The 14,360-nt window shown below is 39.3% G+C and overlaps 1 protein-coding gene across 1 annotated transcript in view; it reads left to right on the top strand.

Annotated features, from left to right (window-relative positions):
• cpt1cb (carnitine palmitoyltransferase 1Cb) overlaps positions 1-14,360 on the top strand; it is a 55,718-nt gene that overhangs the window by 4,591 nt on the left and 36,767 nt on the right. The window contains exons 2-6 of the mRNA XM_024272637.2: positions 7,750-7,892; positions 10,555-10,694; positions 12,849-13,026; positions 13,564-13,665; positions 13,756-13,893. Coding sequence (XP_024128405.1) covers positions 7,752-7,892; positions 10,555-10,694; positions 12,849-13,026; positions 13,564-13,665; positions 13,756-13,893 — 699 coding nt within the window. The 5' untranslated portion in view covers positions 7,750-7,751. The remainder of the gene's footprint in view (positions 1-7,749; positions 7,893-10,554; positions 10,695-12,848; positions 13,027-13,563; positions 13,666-13,755; positions 13,894-14,360) is intronic.

Genomic DNA, 14,360 nt, shown 5'->3' with positions numbered 1-14,360 from the left:
TTTAAAAAGGGAGAAAAGCAGAAGATGTTAGAATGTACATCAGTACTTTCATTCTTTCATTACATCCACTGCACATGCACAGATCGATACTTCATATTTTCAGTTTGGGGGAGAACTCTTAAATCTGTGTTACTTCTTTAAAGTTGTGGTTGTTTTGCTGTTTGTTGTTGTTTTTGTGACTTTAAGTTACATTTAATTGATAATGTAATGCTGCACTTGTAAACTTAGCTCTGGACTTTTAGGTGAGCTCCTTCACTCCTGGGACTCGTAGTTTTAAATCGTTCCATAACTCTGCAGCAGATCCGTACCGACACACAGCCTCTCTGTCTGCGCGGTGAATGTTTCATAATCCGCTCTTCGAACCGGACGACGTGATCGCGGCGCAGAATATGAATGAAGCCTTGGACGAGCGGTTCATTTCCAGTGTAAACTCATTATATGTGCCGTCCTCGCGGCGTTTGTTTCAAAGAGTGCAGATTATGAAACGTTCACTATGCAGACAGAAGCGCCGTAGACACGGATCTCCTGCAGATCTTCTGGTTCATCTCCAAACAGCGCAGTAATGACAGCCGCGGCAGCGCTAGCTGTGTTAGCGCTGATGTTAGCTTAGCTAGACGAAGCTCTCTGTTCAACGTGATCAAACTCGGTCTCAACATGCTTCATCTTCAGGTGATCATTTATCGCTATCGCGCTCTCATGGAACACAAATTCTGTCGTGCAGAAATCACATTTGACACTTTTTCCTCTTTTATTTTCCTTGTGTTTCACATATTTTCGAGCGAGCGTGTTGTTATGAGCCTACGGAGAACTTCCTGTGACGTCACTGCTGACCAGATTAGCACCACTGCGCATGTGTGACAAAGACAAAGGCAGACCCGGCATTAGAAAGCGCGAACAGTAGATTTAAGATCAAAAAAGGAAGAAAAAAAACAAATAAAAAACGACGCTTCGACGACCAAATTATTCGTCGACTATTTTAATAGTCGAATAGTCGTGGCAGCCCTAACTAAAACAAAGCCGAAAGAGTCGCCGTACTTCTACCGGAAGTAAACACATCTTCGTGACGTTGAAGCTTCCGGTTTTCAAAGTAAGACTAGCGAGAGCTTTTTTCTGTTCAGAAACTGAGACTGAAGTTCCACTCACAGACATAACTTCTGAAAAAATGAATTGGCTTTAACATCGGAGCTTTAGCTCCAGTGTTTACATTCGTTTGGTTATGGTAACTCTTCAACATTTGACGTAATTAACAAAACTCCAGTTTATTCTGAAGAAAAGCAGCCTCGCGCTGCTGAAAGGTGGATGTAGTCAACGTGAATCAGCTGATTCTGAACTTTTTCATACGGGCTCTGCACCAATATGTGATGTTTAGAACGTAAAATATTGAAGAACTTTGAGGATAGAAAACTGTGGAGAACATTTTCAGGTTTTGCTGTTAAATGATCCAAAACAGCAGATATTTTATCCTTTTTATGTTGTTTTACTGCTGAACCAGAAGATTGACACAAAAAAGATTAAAATGACAAACAAAATTTCTTTCTATCTGAATCTGTGTGTTTTTTTTCAGTTTTGTTCATTTTGATCTCTTGTTCTAAATAAAGGTATAATTGATTATTAAATACAAATAATTTGAACTTTCATCCATCCAGTAAATAGACATACACATAGCAATAAATATTATAATAAAAAGTACGAATCGTGGTTCGATTTCATGAATCGTTGAGCCTGATTTGGGAATCGAATCGGATCACCACCAAAGCAATGATCCACAGCCCTATTAAAGATAGGTTCAATGGTGAGTTCAGGTCCAGGGGCCCGTTTCAAAAAACAGGTTTTGCTGAAGCTCTGAGTTTGTGAACTCCAAATTCAGGAAAACTCTGAGTTTCCGGTTTAGCTCGCACCTGAGTCTGAGTCCAACAACTCAAAGTTTTTTAAATCAACTCTTTTCCGCTGTTCTGAAACCGAAAACTCTGAGTTTTTGGATTTTCAGTCATTGAACTCCAAGTTCAGGTTTGAACTCTGAATTTACTAAACCTGCTTCTTGAAACGAGTCGCTGAAGCAACAAGACATCATTAGAAACCTTTAATAGAGCTGCTTCAGAGAACAATTCTTCTTAAAACATTGGAGATATGTCGTTCCAAAAATAAATTTAGTTGCTCTGCAACTACTCCAAAATTTTAGTGGCACAAGGAAACTTTGAAATAGGTCTAAAATGTTTTGAATTTCAAAGGTTATAGTGATCTGCATGCATTTATTTCTAAAAACATCTTCCAAACATGCAGCGATGGGAGCAGATAAAACCTTTTTTCTGTGCAGACTGAACTCTGCTGCAGAGGAGGCCGAGCTGTGCTGAGAATGCATTGAAAAGTTTCCATTGTTCAAAAACTTGATCTTGATCAGCCATGGAGAGACGCCTCTGTTCCGTCACAGTTTATTTTTAAATAGAAGTTGCGTTTAAGGTCAGGATTGCAAATGTAAATCATTTACAAGAATACAAGCTCACTTTTTGTTGTCAGGAGACATCTGTGCTCCTCTTCACACGTTGGCATTCCAGCGGGACGGTATCTGTGGGAGCGGGTAATGGGAGGCGGTCAGCCGCTTGACTGGGTACAGACGAAGAGAACAGATCCCCCATTTACAGAGTGAATCTAAGCGGCACGATCTGGGGCTGTCCTGTCCGTGCGACCACGGGGCGCAGAACGTGACTTCCTCATCCTCGGTGGAGCCCACCCTTTGAATCATTTCCACTACAGTTTGCTCTACATGTGCAGGGAAACAACCATACAAGTAGTGATCAAACGATAAAGAGTCAGTTGGAATAAACGGATAGTCATGGGTGGGGTGTGTGAAGGAAAGGTGAGGCAGGAGTACACCCTGTGACAGCTTTAACCCGGGAGTAAACATTAATCTGATTTGGAGTCTGGAGGACTGCTGTTCTGTGCAGTCATGCTGTTGGATAACAGGAACACAGTGTCAGTCCGCTCGCTCAGTCTGTTCCTCTGATACTGTTGTTGTGTCTGCTAAAGGAAGAGCTCTGCCTGTGACTCCTGTAAAATCAGGATTTACGTACCATGCTTAGTATTCATTTCAATTCTTAATATTTGATTTTTATTTGATTAAATTAAACTCCATTTTAACTTGTACTATTGCATATTTTACTTTGTACCTTTTGTCTTTGCATTTAGAAACATTAAGGCTGCCACAAACGATTACTTTAGTAGTCTACTAATCACTGGTTATTTTTTCAGATTAGTCAACTAATCAGGTCATGCACAAACTGGATGTAAAACACATCTTAACCATCATTAGCTTTAAACTAACGAAAAACTAGATATACTCCCACTAGAACTATCTGCAATAATGCTAGTGTGAATGCTGTAAGCTGAATTTGGCCGCTGAAGATGCTAGTGACGATAGTGGAAGACGCTGACATTGATGGCTAAAAAACCTGAAGCTGATAGCCAGCTAAAATATTAGTTTATCTATTAAATTAGTCGTCGACTATTTCAATAGTCGATTAGTCAACTAGTCGTGGCAGCCCTGATGAACACCATCTACAGTGTTTCTTTGCTCTGTGGTTATTTTGATGGAAAATAGATGACAGTGAATCAGCTTAATACATTTCTGGTAGTGTCTCTTTCATTTTTAATGGTTTTGTGCTCTCTGCTTATGGTGTGTCTGCGTTTTATTGCACTTGCGGCACAAAAAGCACTTTGTGTTCTACATGAAAAGTGCTTTAGAAATTAAGCTGATTGGACTAGATCAGGGGCCTCAAAGTCAGTTTATCTTTGGGCCACTGATGGCAGAGTCTGTCTGAGGCTGGGCTGTATGGAGTTACGTGAGCCAAAAATTGGTTTTTGTGTCCTCTGTCCATATCTTTGGTCCATTATCTATGTGTACTGAACAAGTTTATTGAACATTTGTTTATGTCTGTGTTCTACTTCTGCATGTCTTGTGAAATGACAGGAGCTAATGACTCTAGCAACTGTTGCTAAGGGATTTTCAGAGGACTAGCGACAATAGTAAATGCAAAGTTTTAAGCATAAAACAAGCTGAAACGTCACAAAGCAAATAAATACAAAGCTATCAACATGCAGAAGATATTGCTTAGTAGACATTTAACTTTCATATTAAGGCAAGAGCCGCAAAATATTAACTTTGGGGCTGCAAATGACCCGCGGGCCGCCAGTTTGAGACCCCTGGACTAAAGAGTTTAGAGCAGGCATGTCAAACTCAGTTTGGCTCTGGGGCCGGATCCAGAGTTTCTGTTCTCAGGTGGGCCGGATCAGTAAAAGAATGTCAACTCCAACTATTTAGCTTTGTTTTTCAGTACTATGCTTTATCATTCAGCCTAAATTTGTAGCCTACCCTACATATTATAATCACGGATGACAAGGGATCTTTTCTAAGCACAACACATTTATTCAGAAACAATGGAGAAAAAAATGATTTTCATGTTTGGCATTGAATGTGTTAACAACTGGTTTATTTTAACAGTTGACTGAATGCAGTTTTACACCTGAACCAGCTCACCACACTAAACAAACTCAAGTGGGAGCTATGAAAAAAAATGTTTTGCCTTAATTATCATACTGCTTTGAAATAATAATAAATAACAATACAAAATAAAAGTTTTAGCAATGCATGGGCAATAAGATTAGACTACATCAGCTCAAACTACTAGGCTGGGCCTACTGAAGCTGAGAATATACTGCAAAATATTAATTGTCTTTAATATGAAACCAGATTAATCTTATTTTTAATGATCTGTATTTATGAGTGCAAACAAATGTCATGTCATCACACTTTTTTCTCTCTCTCACTGCACTCCTGCAGTCTACTTGCTGCTGCTGGCTCCTGAAACTTGGCATCTTTTTGCCTTTACAAGTGCGTCGATATCAGGTGTCAAATCCTGAGTAGCAGCACATTTAACAATGTCATTCAAGTGTTCATTTGTTAACCTTGAGCGCTGCTTTGTTTTATTATTGTTCATCACAGAGAACACCTGTTCACAAAGATAAGTAGTCCCAAACATGGAGAGAACCTTTGCAGCCACGGCTGTTAATTTGGGGTAACCTGGCACAAGATACTGATAAAACGTATCCAATCCCACGGACCCAAATTTATCCTTCATAGCGGAATCGCACTGCAAGTCAATAAGCTCGAGCTGAATGTCAGCTGGCACATCAGAAGGCTTCACTGTAAATGGCGAGCGAAAAAAGCCAAATTTGTTCTCAAGTTCACTGAAAACCTGAAACCTCCGCTCAAACTCCCGCAGCAAATCTGTTATGTTGTCTTTATATTTATCCAAATCTGGACGATCCGGTGCCTTTGGACGCCTGGTACTAACTCGTGTCAGTGCCGCATGCTGGACGTGAGCTCTTAAACGCATTTACTGCCCTCTAGCGGCCGGAGGGAGCATTTGGTTTGTATTTATTTTAAAAAATCATAACTTTTGATAGAAATGAGCTAGTGACTCGCTTCTTTTTTTGACATACTCAGAAATTTATGACGGGCCGGATTAAATCATCCAATGGGCCGGGTCCGGCCCGCGGGCCGTATGTTTGACATGCCTGGTTTAGAGGTTAAAAAAGGGTTGAATGAATAAAATGATTGATTTTTTTTTTTTTCACCAAGGAAAGTGTGAACCAAAGAGATTTTATTTAGAATTCAGCGTTTTCTTTTCCAGTCATCTATCATTTTTTGCCTAATTTGATTACATGTTATGAATAAATCAATTAATTTTTTTGACATTCTAGCACAATGACTGTTCAGAACATTACTGTGGGGGCAAGATCGGTCAAACGTCACGATCAGAGGTTGTTTTAGTCAGTCGACTCGAAGATTAAGAAGTCAGGCCTGCTGTGACTAGGGGTGGAATGGATCATTTTTCAGATCAGTAAAAAGTGAAAAGAAAAGTAGGAAAAACAAGAAGATAAAAGCCTAAAATTACTTTTTTGAAAAGCTATAAAACATACATTTGAGAAAACATATAAAAAGTACTTCAAAGCATAAATCTACACTCACACATCCTTGAACTTTGAACATAAACAAACATGTAATTTCTGGTTACATTTACATGTCTGGAGACCAAATCTACAAAAACTGAGAGAAAAGAATGTTTAATGTGCAATTACACAGAGTATACAGAGTATCCATGATCCGTTGTGGGACTGAATGATCAGATCTAGAGTCAGCACTCTGGAATAAACAGGTTCTCTGTAGGTTGTCTGTAACGAGTATCCCAGAACTCTGGATACTCACAATTTGCTCTTGAGAATTCAAGTATGAATGAAGTATGAATATTTCTGACGTCCAAGATCACTGATTCGCAATCTTAATAAATGTAGTACAGTGTACTAAAATAAAGCTCGGGCACAGTGTATTTATTGCTTTAAAATGTGGAAAAATGTTGGATTTTTATAACTTATAAAAAAAAATCAGAATGTGCAGTCTGTCTGTCACCAGAAGTAAACAAATGTTCAAAATAAAGTTTGTGAGGTTTCCCATTTTCAAAGTTAAACTATTGAGTGTTTGTTTTATGTCTTGTTATGCAGCTGAAGTTCCGTTTACTGAGATAAGTTCTGAAAAAAAAATCTTTTATCTTGTCTTAATCTTTTAGCATTGTAGCTTTAGCTTCAGTGTTTACATTCTTTTGACTACAGTGACTCTTCAACCGATGACCCAATTGATACAACTGCAGCGCATTCTGGAGCGGAGAAAAGCAGCTTTTCATACCTCCTGTATAACCAGATCCAATGCTTTAGTAGTGTTCTATATCAAAACCAGTATGAAAAGCTAATTTTCTCTGCTTCTGAATCGGCTGATTCACGGAGATCGCGTGAACAGTCAAGAATTAATAGTATTTCAAAGATTGTGTGTTTGAAATGTAAACACTGTCATCAAATTGATTAAAAAAATGTAATAAATCTGAATTTACAAAAATCTCGTGATCAATAATGTGTTTTCATGTGACTGACTGTAAGCATGGGGGAGTCCGTACCAGAATGTGTCTTTAAAATGTTCATCTGAAGTTGTGGGAGTTTTTATTTATTTTTTCCCACTAAAAATGAAATTTGTCAGTTTATAAAACATATTTTCTGTTGCAAACGCTGTTGTCACTTCAGATTAAAGGATTTTGTGTTATATTGGTAGTTTTTGTCTGTTGTTAACCAGGAAGTTGACAAAAACATTTTTATTAGAGTCTGAGATTGTTTAAAATGACAAATACCATTTCTGTCTAATCTAAATCTTTGTGTTTTTTTCAGTTTTGTTGAATCTCCTTTATTTAAACAAAATGTATAAATGATTGTGATTTAATGCGGATCATTTTAAGTTTCATACATCCAGTAAAAAGACATATAGGAACTGTAAAAATGGAATCAAATCACCGCCTAAGTCACGATCCACCACACTAGTTCTCTGGTCAGTGCCAGAACATTGCAGAAATCTTCAGCTGCAAGGAGATCGTGATCAATGCTGATAAAGATGAGAAGACATTCCAACAGAACATGTAAAGTGACTTCTGAAAACTGACTACCTGATTATATCAGTGACTCAGCAGATCTGGTCAGCAGAGTATCACTGGTACTTGAGACCAGCCGTAGTCTCAGAGGATCGCTCTGATCTGTCGGCGGACTCTAAACAACATTAATCCTAATTTCTTACCGGACTGAAAACTCTGCTGAACTTGGAAGTTAAGAAACTTAATTTTGGGGATTTTAAAAGTATGTCAACTTGTGCTTCGACAGCGATGGCGGAGGCTCACCAGGCAGTGGCGTTCCAGTTCACCATCACCCCTGAAGGCATCGACCTGCAGCTGTCCTATCAGGCTCTTAACCAGATTTACCTGTCCGGAGTTCGCTCCTGGAAGAAACGAGTCAGCCGCATGAGGGTGAGGAGGGGGGGTCATTTTCTCATTTAAAGTTCAGTTTTCCTGTTGATGATTCTGAACAGAACTTCCATTTAAGGGAGTATTTATCTGTCACAGATTCTGTTGTTCCACTTAAAAATCTGAGTTTGGTCTGTGATGTTCATAGAAACTCTTCAACTGTAAGATGCACAATGTAAAGAATAACATTAATTGTTTTAATGTTTTTATTTGTTTAATGGTGCAGAAGGTATTTAACTTCAACAAAAGAACAAGAATTCTCTCCCTGACCTGTAACTTCTTCTTCTATGAAGTTCTTCTATCCTCCACTGGTTACCTGTATCAATGTCACCCGTCTGGACTGTTTATCTGTATAAAAGACTCTTGTCCACAGCCTTAAACAGTCAGACTGCAATCTCTCCACATGGTCAAAACCAAAGAGCTGCCTTAGGACACCAGGGACAAGATTGTACCCTTGAATAAGACTGAACAAATCTACAATAAGTAAGCAGCTTGTAAAGAAGAGATCAGCTGTTAGAAAATGAATGAAACACAAGATCACTGACAATTTCCCTCCACCTGGAGATCCATGAAAGATCTCACCTGGTGGACCAGTGAGGAAACGGACCAGAACTACATGTGGTACCAGCTCAATGACCTGTAAAGGGCTGGGACCACATTAACAAAGGTTTCTATAGTAACACACAATGTCGTCATGGATTCAAATCCTGCAGAGATCCTGCAGAGATTCGGACCAATGTAAAGTTCTCCAAAGACCACCTGGAGGACTGGGAGAAGGTCATGTGATCAGATGAAATCCAAATGGAACTCTTTGGTAAGAACACCATTCACCATGTTTGAAGGGGTAACTTCAGGCTCACGTCATCCGGTCCGGCTCCAGTGCGGACGCTCACGCTGCATCCAGTCCCTTCCGGCCTCTTCGGCGTTCTGTATCCATTTTGTCGGCCTCAAATTTTTGCCCGACACCGGAGCAGAGTTGGCGCACTCTTTGTGAAGTTCTAGACGGGGATGGGGCTGGAAATGTGAATTGTAACTACTGGTCTTCAGGTTTAGAACGACAAAGCTGACAGGTGAACACTGTTTAACACAATTTTACATAGATAATAAAAGGTAACGTTACCAATTTCAACATAAAAATGTAAAGTATTTATCTATGAATGTCCTGTTGAACTGTATTCTCATTTCCTGTCTTAGATCTTTTACAAATCTAAACACAAATTTGAATAATTCTTCAATATTGGAGATTCTATTGAAACTATCCACCTTTCATTGGAGCAGATATTCTAACAGGTTCTTCTTTGCTTGATGTTATTCACATGTGTTTTAAGTGTGATTAGCACAAAAACTGATGCAAATTCATATTGACCACATAATAGGAGAAGCCAAGATGCAGATTTCTGCATGTTGGTGTTTTAACTGAACCCAAGGCTAAATGTAGTTATTGTAATAAGAGGTATTTGTTGTTTTTTTGGGTATATTTTCAGGGGTAATTGTAAAAATAGGAATGCTTTTAATAGGAATATTTTTTTGACAGTTCCAAATTATTTTTATCCCTGTTTAGCTTCATTATCCTGCAGGGATCAGACACGGTTATGAACAACAGCAAAGAGGGGCTACATCAGATAATAACAGTTATTAACTTTAACTGGACAGAAGAGATCTTCTGCAGATCTATGTCTCATCCCCGTCCTGGAAAGCTAGCGTTAGCATTAGCATCATTAGAAGAAGAAAATCTGAATGACCTTCATAATCAAACCAGCAGCATTCAGTGAAGTTCCTGTAACCTTCATCTAACTATGACCAGGTTGTAGAGAGAAATAATCCTCGACTGGTTAAATATCATCCAGAGGATTTTGGGGAATCAGCTGTGGAGGAATACTGACATTTGATCTGAGAGGGAAAACTCGTCGTTTTCACCGTGTTGTAGCTATTACATCATTGTGGCATTCAACCCCGGTCTCCCCTACTTGTTACACAACACGTGTCACACAGTCAGATATGTATGTTTAATCCTTTAGAAGACACGAGTTTTAATACAAGCTCCGTGCTTACCCATTGTATGAAGACGAGTCACGCAGAAAAAGAGGTGTTGTGACGATTATTCTAAATCATGGCCGAATGAGGGTTTGTTTACCTGTACTTCCTGCACACATGGCGAGTTATCGCGTGAACCTATATGAGTTCAGACTGTCGGCAGCAGAGCTTGTGGCTGCAGCAGGACCACAGACATCCGTAGTCGGTGTGAGTCTGCACTGGAGTCGGACCAGTTTCAGGGTGAGCCGGGTCACAGTTGCATCCTAAGAACTCCATACCCGCTCTGAAGCATCGAGGTGGAAACGTCACAGCTCTAGAGAAGATCTGCATGGTGGAATGGACCAAAATAACAGCTACAGCTTCTTAAAAATGTAAACATTGTGATTTCCTGTCATCTTTTTACATTCACAGTTGAAGTGTTTTTATGATGATCACAGTGGGACCAAACTCAGCTTTTTCAATTGAGATAAATGGCACTTTCCCCCCACTTTCTTTGAATTTCTTTTCCATGTTTAACTTGTGTTGATGTGAAATAGATGTGATAGTATGTTGTGGTCATAAATGTATATTCAAACTTGTTTTCATCAGAAAAGCGTCAATATTTATCAGAGGTGTTCTTCTGTGGTTACAGAACCGAGTCATCAAAGGTGTGTACCCCGCCAGCCCCTCCTCCTGGCTCTTCGTTGCCATAGGAATCCTGGCGACCATGTACATGCAGTCAGATCCCAGCATGGGGCTCATCGCGAAAATACAGCAGCACCTTCCACTGAGGTACCTGCAGACCTTTGTCCTTCGAAGGGCTTTTGTTGTTGTTTTAATGCAGTTCTGTCTGCTCTGACCATCAAAGATCATAGGTGCCATGTGTAGAGAGACAGGCTGCTTATCAGAGCAGGATCAAAATAGGATCTGTATATTTGAACAGAGCAGAGCAAAGTCGAGTGATCAACACAGTCAATTCAGTAAAGAGGTCAGAACATCAGAAACGGGTCCCTCACTAAACCAACAGGGGGATGCACGTATCTGATGTTATGCAAACACATTCACGCTTGATAAAGAACATCATCAAAGTGACAGAAATTATAAAGATTATTTTAATAATCAGGACAACATTTCTGTTTTCTCGTTGTTGCTGTGTGTTTGTTTAAAGTTTTCACCACTATCTGTTGAGTCTTCAAAGCTGCTAATAAAAACCCCTTCCTGAGGTCTGCAGATTTATAGGCGACTTTTCAAGTTGACAGGAGCTTTTTTATGATGTATTTGCCTTGAGGCCGGTTCCACCACAGTGGCAGATCCAGCTCAAGATCCAGTCACACAGGTCCACAATAAATTCAGTTAAATTCTAACCACACAAAGCCGGTGAGTCAGTTTGTAGTCGTGTGGGCGGTGTTTGCGTCTGAACTATACCCTATTTTTCAACAAGTCTCTCCTTTAACTGTTTCTTCAATCAACTCATTGATTCCCCGCCCACTTCATTATACTCCACTCTAATAAACTCACTCAGAACAAGAGAATTGGACATTTTCCTTTGGCAAATTTATCCTCCCATTTATTTAGTCATAAATGTTTATGTTCTTGGTTTGCCCTGTGATCCATAAAACACGCCGGTGACTAACACCGATTCTCCCAGTGCTGGTCATGTGGACACTGGCCTGCATGTTTGGAAGTCTACTCATCATCTTCTTATGCAGGGAAGCAGGATCCAGATCATCATGAACCTCTGCAGAAACAGTGACGGTCATTAAAGTCCCCCTCTGATGAAAATCCTGTTTTTTTACTTTTAATATGTATGTGTGGCATTTTTCTTCTGAAAGAAAACAAATGTAACTAGAAAAGTTGAATTACCTGCAATAATGCTAATGTAACTGCTTTTTGCTGAAGATACTGAAACTTTTTGCTGAAAATGGGGACGCAGTTGACTTTATTGCTGAAGGGATTTGCTGAAAATGCAAGTTATTTCCAAAAGGTTCAATTTGCTAAAAAAAAAAGGGAAATTATGTTAAAGAACTATGAAAGAGTGCTGAAGTTGACCTAAAGTTTTGCAAAATTTGTTGTAAAACTGCTCTAAAATCCCTAAAACATGTCAATTTAGCAAAAATATTCAGTGTGTTGCTTAAATATGAGCCAAACTCAAAATTAGCCTAATAAACCTCAGTAGATGCCAAATTAGCCAAAAAGCCATTGCTTATATACTAGCTAAACTCCAAAATAGCCTAAAATTTGTCAGTAAACTAAATTAGACAAAAATGTTTGCTTGTTGCTTGAATAGAAGCTAAACTCTAAATTAGCCTAAAAAAAGCAATAGATAACAAATTAACCAGAAACGTTAGCATGTTGCTAACTAAGCTCCAACATTTTTTAAAATAGAAAAGATGAAAACATAGCCCATGAACATTTGGTTTGTTGCTAATCTACTTAAAATTTAGAAATTTGAACACTTTCTCATTCATTTCTTATGGACCACATTTTGCTCAATATTTCCCAAACTATAAAGTTTATGATAACCAAAAATACATGCAGTAATGTCCCGAATGAGCTGAATGTTTTGATACCAAGATTAATGAAATCACTGAAAGTGTGATTGAGTTTTAACGTGCTGAAAAACGTACCGAAAGGAGCAGGAGAATCACTATAGTGTGAATGTTTACTAAGCAATCACACTACAAGAAATCCTTTAGTTTTTGCATTTCAAAGTATTTCTCCTTTCAAATCAGTCAAACTGTCTTGGACAGACTCTGTTTGAATGAATGATCTTCTTTCCATCAACAGTTCTGCTGCACATGTACTAAACCCTCATCTGTTCCTAGTGTCTAGTTCAGGTGCTCAGACACATTGAAGTTGTTGGATTTTTTTCCTTTCAAATGAAGAACCTTACCTTGGCTGTATTTCTAAATTTGAAAATGTGTTTTGTGTTTTTCTGCCTCTCAGTCTCCACGTGTCCCTGAGTGCCCAGGGTCAAACCATGGTGTCTGCGCTGGTCTTCAGCACCCTGCTGTGGCTCTCCCTCATCCTGGCCCTGAGGTTCTGCCTGAAGCTGCTGCTCTCCTATCACCAGTGGATGTTCGAGCAGCACGGCAGAGTTTCCAACACCACTAAAGTCTGGGTGGTGAGGCCTGTTTCTCTGCAGCTCTACGGCTCTCTCTGGTGGCCGTTATACAGAACAGCAGCTTTACTGACATTGATTGAAGTTACGATGAAAGGACAGTCCAACTTCATCCTCAGGAAATATTTCTAGAAGTGGCTTAAAAGCTAAATCATTTTTAGATTCATTAAATCCATTGAGTTGTTTATTTTAATTGATGTTTTCTACTTTTTCATCAAAAAATGTTCCCTGTTGCCTCAAGGTTTTCTTAATGTATCTACACAATTCAAATTTTTATCACTTTAAGCCATTAAAAAAAACTGTTTCACCATAAAACTGAATCAGGTTTTCCTTACAGAGCTGCCATGTTTTTTGGCTGAATAAAGCCAAAACAGTCTGTGAGGACTTTGCTAAAGTTCTGCTCTGATTTTTCTTCTTTTTTGATTTTATTTGTGCTCTCCCTTCCCTCTGAACTCAAAGCAGCGTTCAGCCTTGGAGAAGGATGTTCCTCCACAGAAGGTCTTCTCCATTCTTTAACGTGCAGCCGTTTGTCTCCCTCAGACTCTGCTGCGGCTGCTCTCTGGAAGGAAGCCTCTGCTGTACAGCTACCAGACCTCTCTGCCTCACCTTCCAGTCCCTGCAGTCAGAGACACGCTGACCAGAGTGAGACGCCTCATCTGGATTCTTCACCTTGTGCATAAACTGTTCAGAGTGGATAAATGTCTTTTTTTTCTCCCTGTCCGTGTCTCCCAGTACTTGGACTCAGTGCGCCCCCTGCTGACCGACCCGGAGTACAAGCGGATGACAAACTTGGCTGATGAGTTCGAGTCCAGCCTGGGCAACCGTCTCCAGCGCTACCTGAAACTCAAAGCTCTGTGGGCCACCAACTATGTAGGAGCATGCATTCATACTTCAGTGTGTGTCTGTGACTAAAGCCTTTCAGTAGTTCCTTACAGGATTCTTGGTCTGTTTGTTTTTAAGCCTGAGAAGCCGAGTTAAGTTAGAATGATTTAGATGAAAGAGTACGACACAATACATACATTTTTTGTAGTTGAAGTTATTAAATATTTCTGACGATAGATGAAAATAAGGCCAACATGTCTCTTCTTTGAACTCTTGTGCTATCTTCTAGTGCTGCCACAAACGATTATTTTAACAGTCGACTAATCACCGATTATTCGACTAATCAGATCATGAGCAAACTGGATGTAAACACACACATTTTAACCATCATTAGCTTTAAACTAATTAAAAGTAAAGACAGTTAAGATGATAGTTTATTAAACTTTTAATGAATTGTGCAGCCTCTGTCCTTCATTAGTTTCTGGTGTTAAAATAAGATTAAAACAAATGAAGGT

This window comes from Oryzias melastigma, linkage group LG8 (genome assembly GCF_002922805.2).
Source record: "Oryzias melastigma strain HK-1 linkage group LG8, ASM292280v2, whole genome shotgun sequence".
NCBI classification, from domain to species: Eukaryota; Metazoa; Chordata; class Actinopteri; order Beloniformes; family Adrianichthyidae; genus Oryzias; species Oryzias melastigma.
The sequence above is the reverse complement of the archived record's forward strand: the minus strand, read 5'-3'. Positions and strand labels throughout refer to the sequence as shown.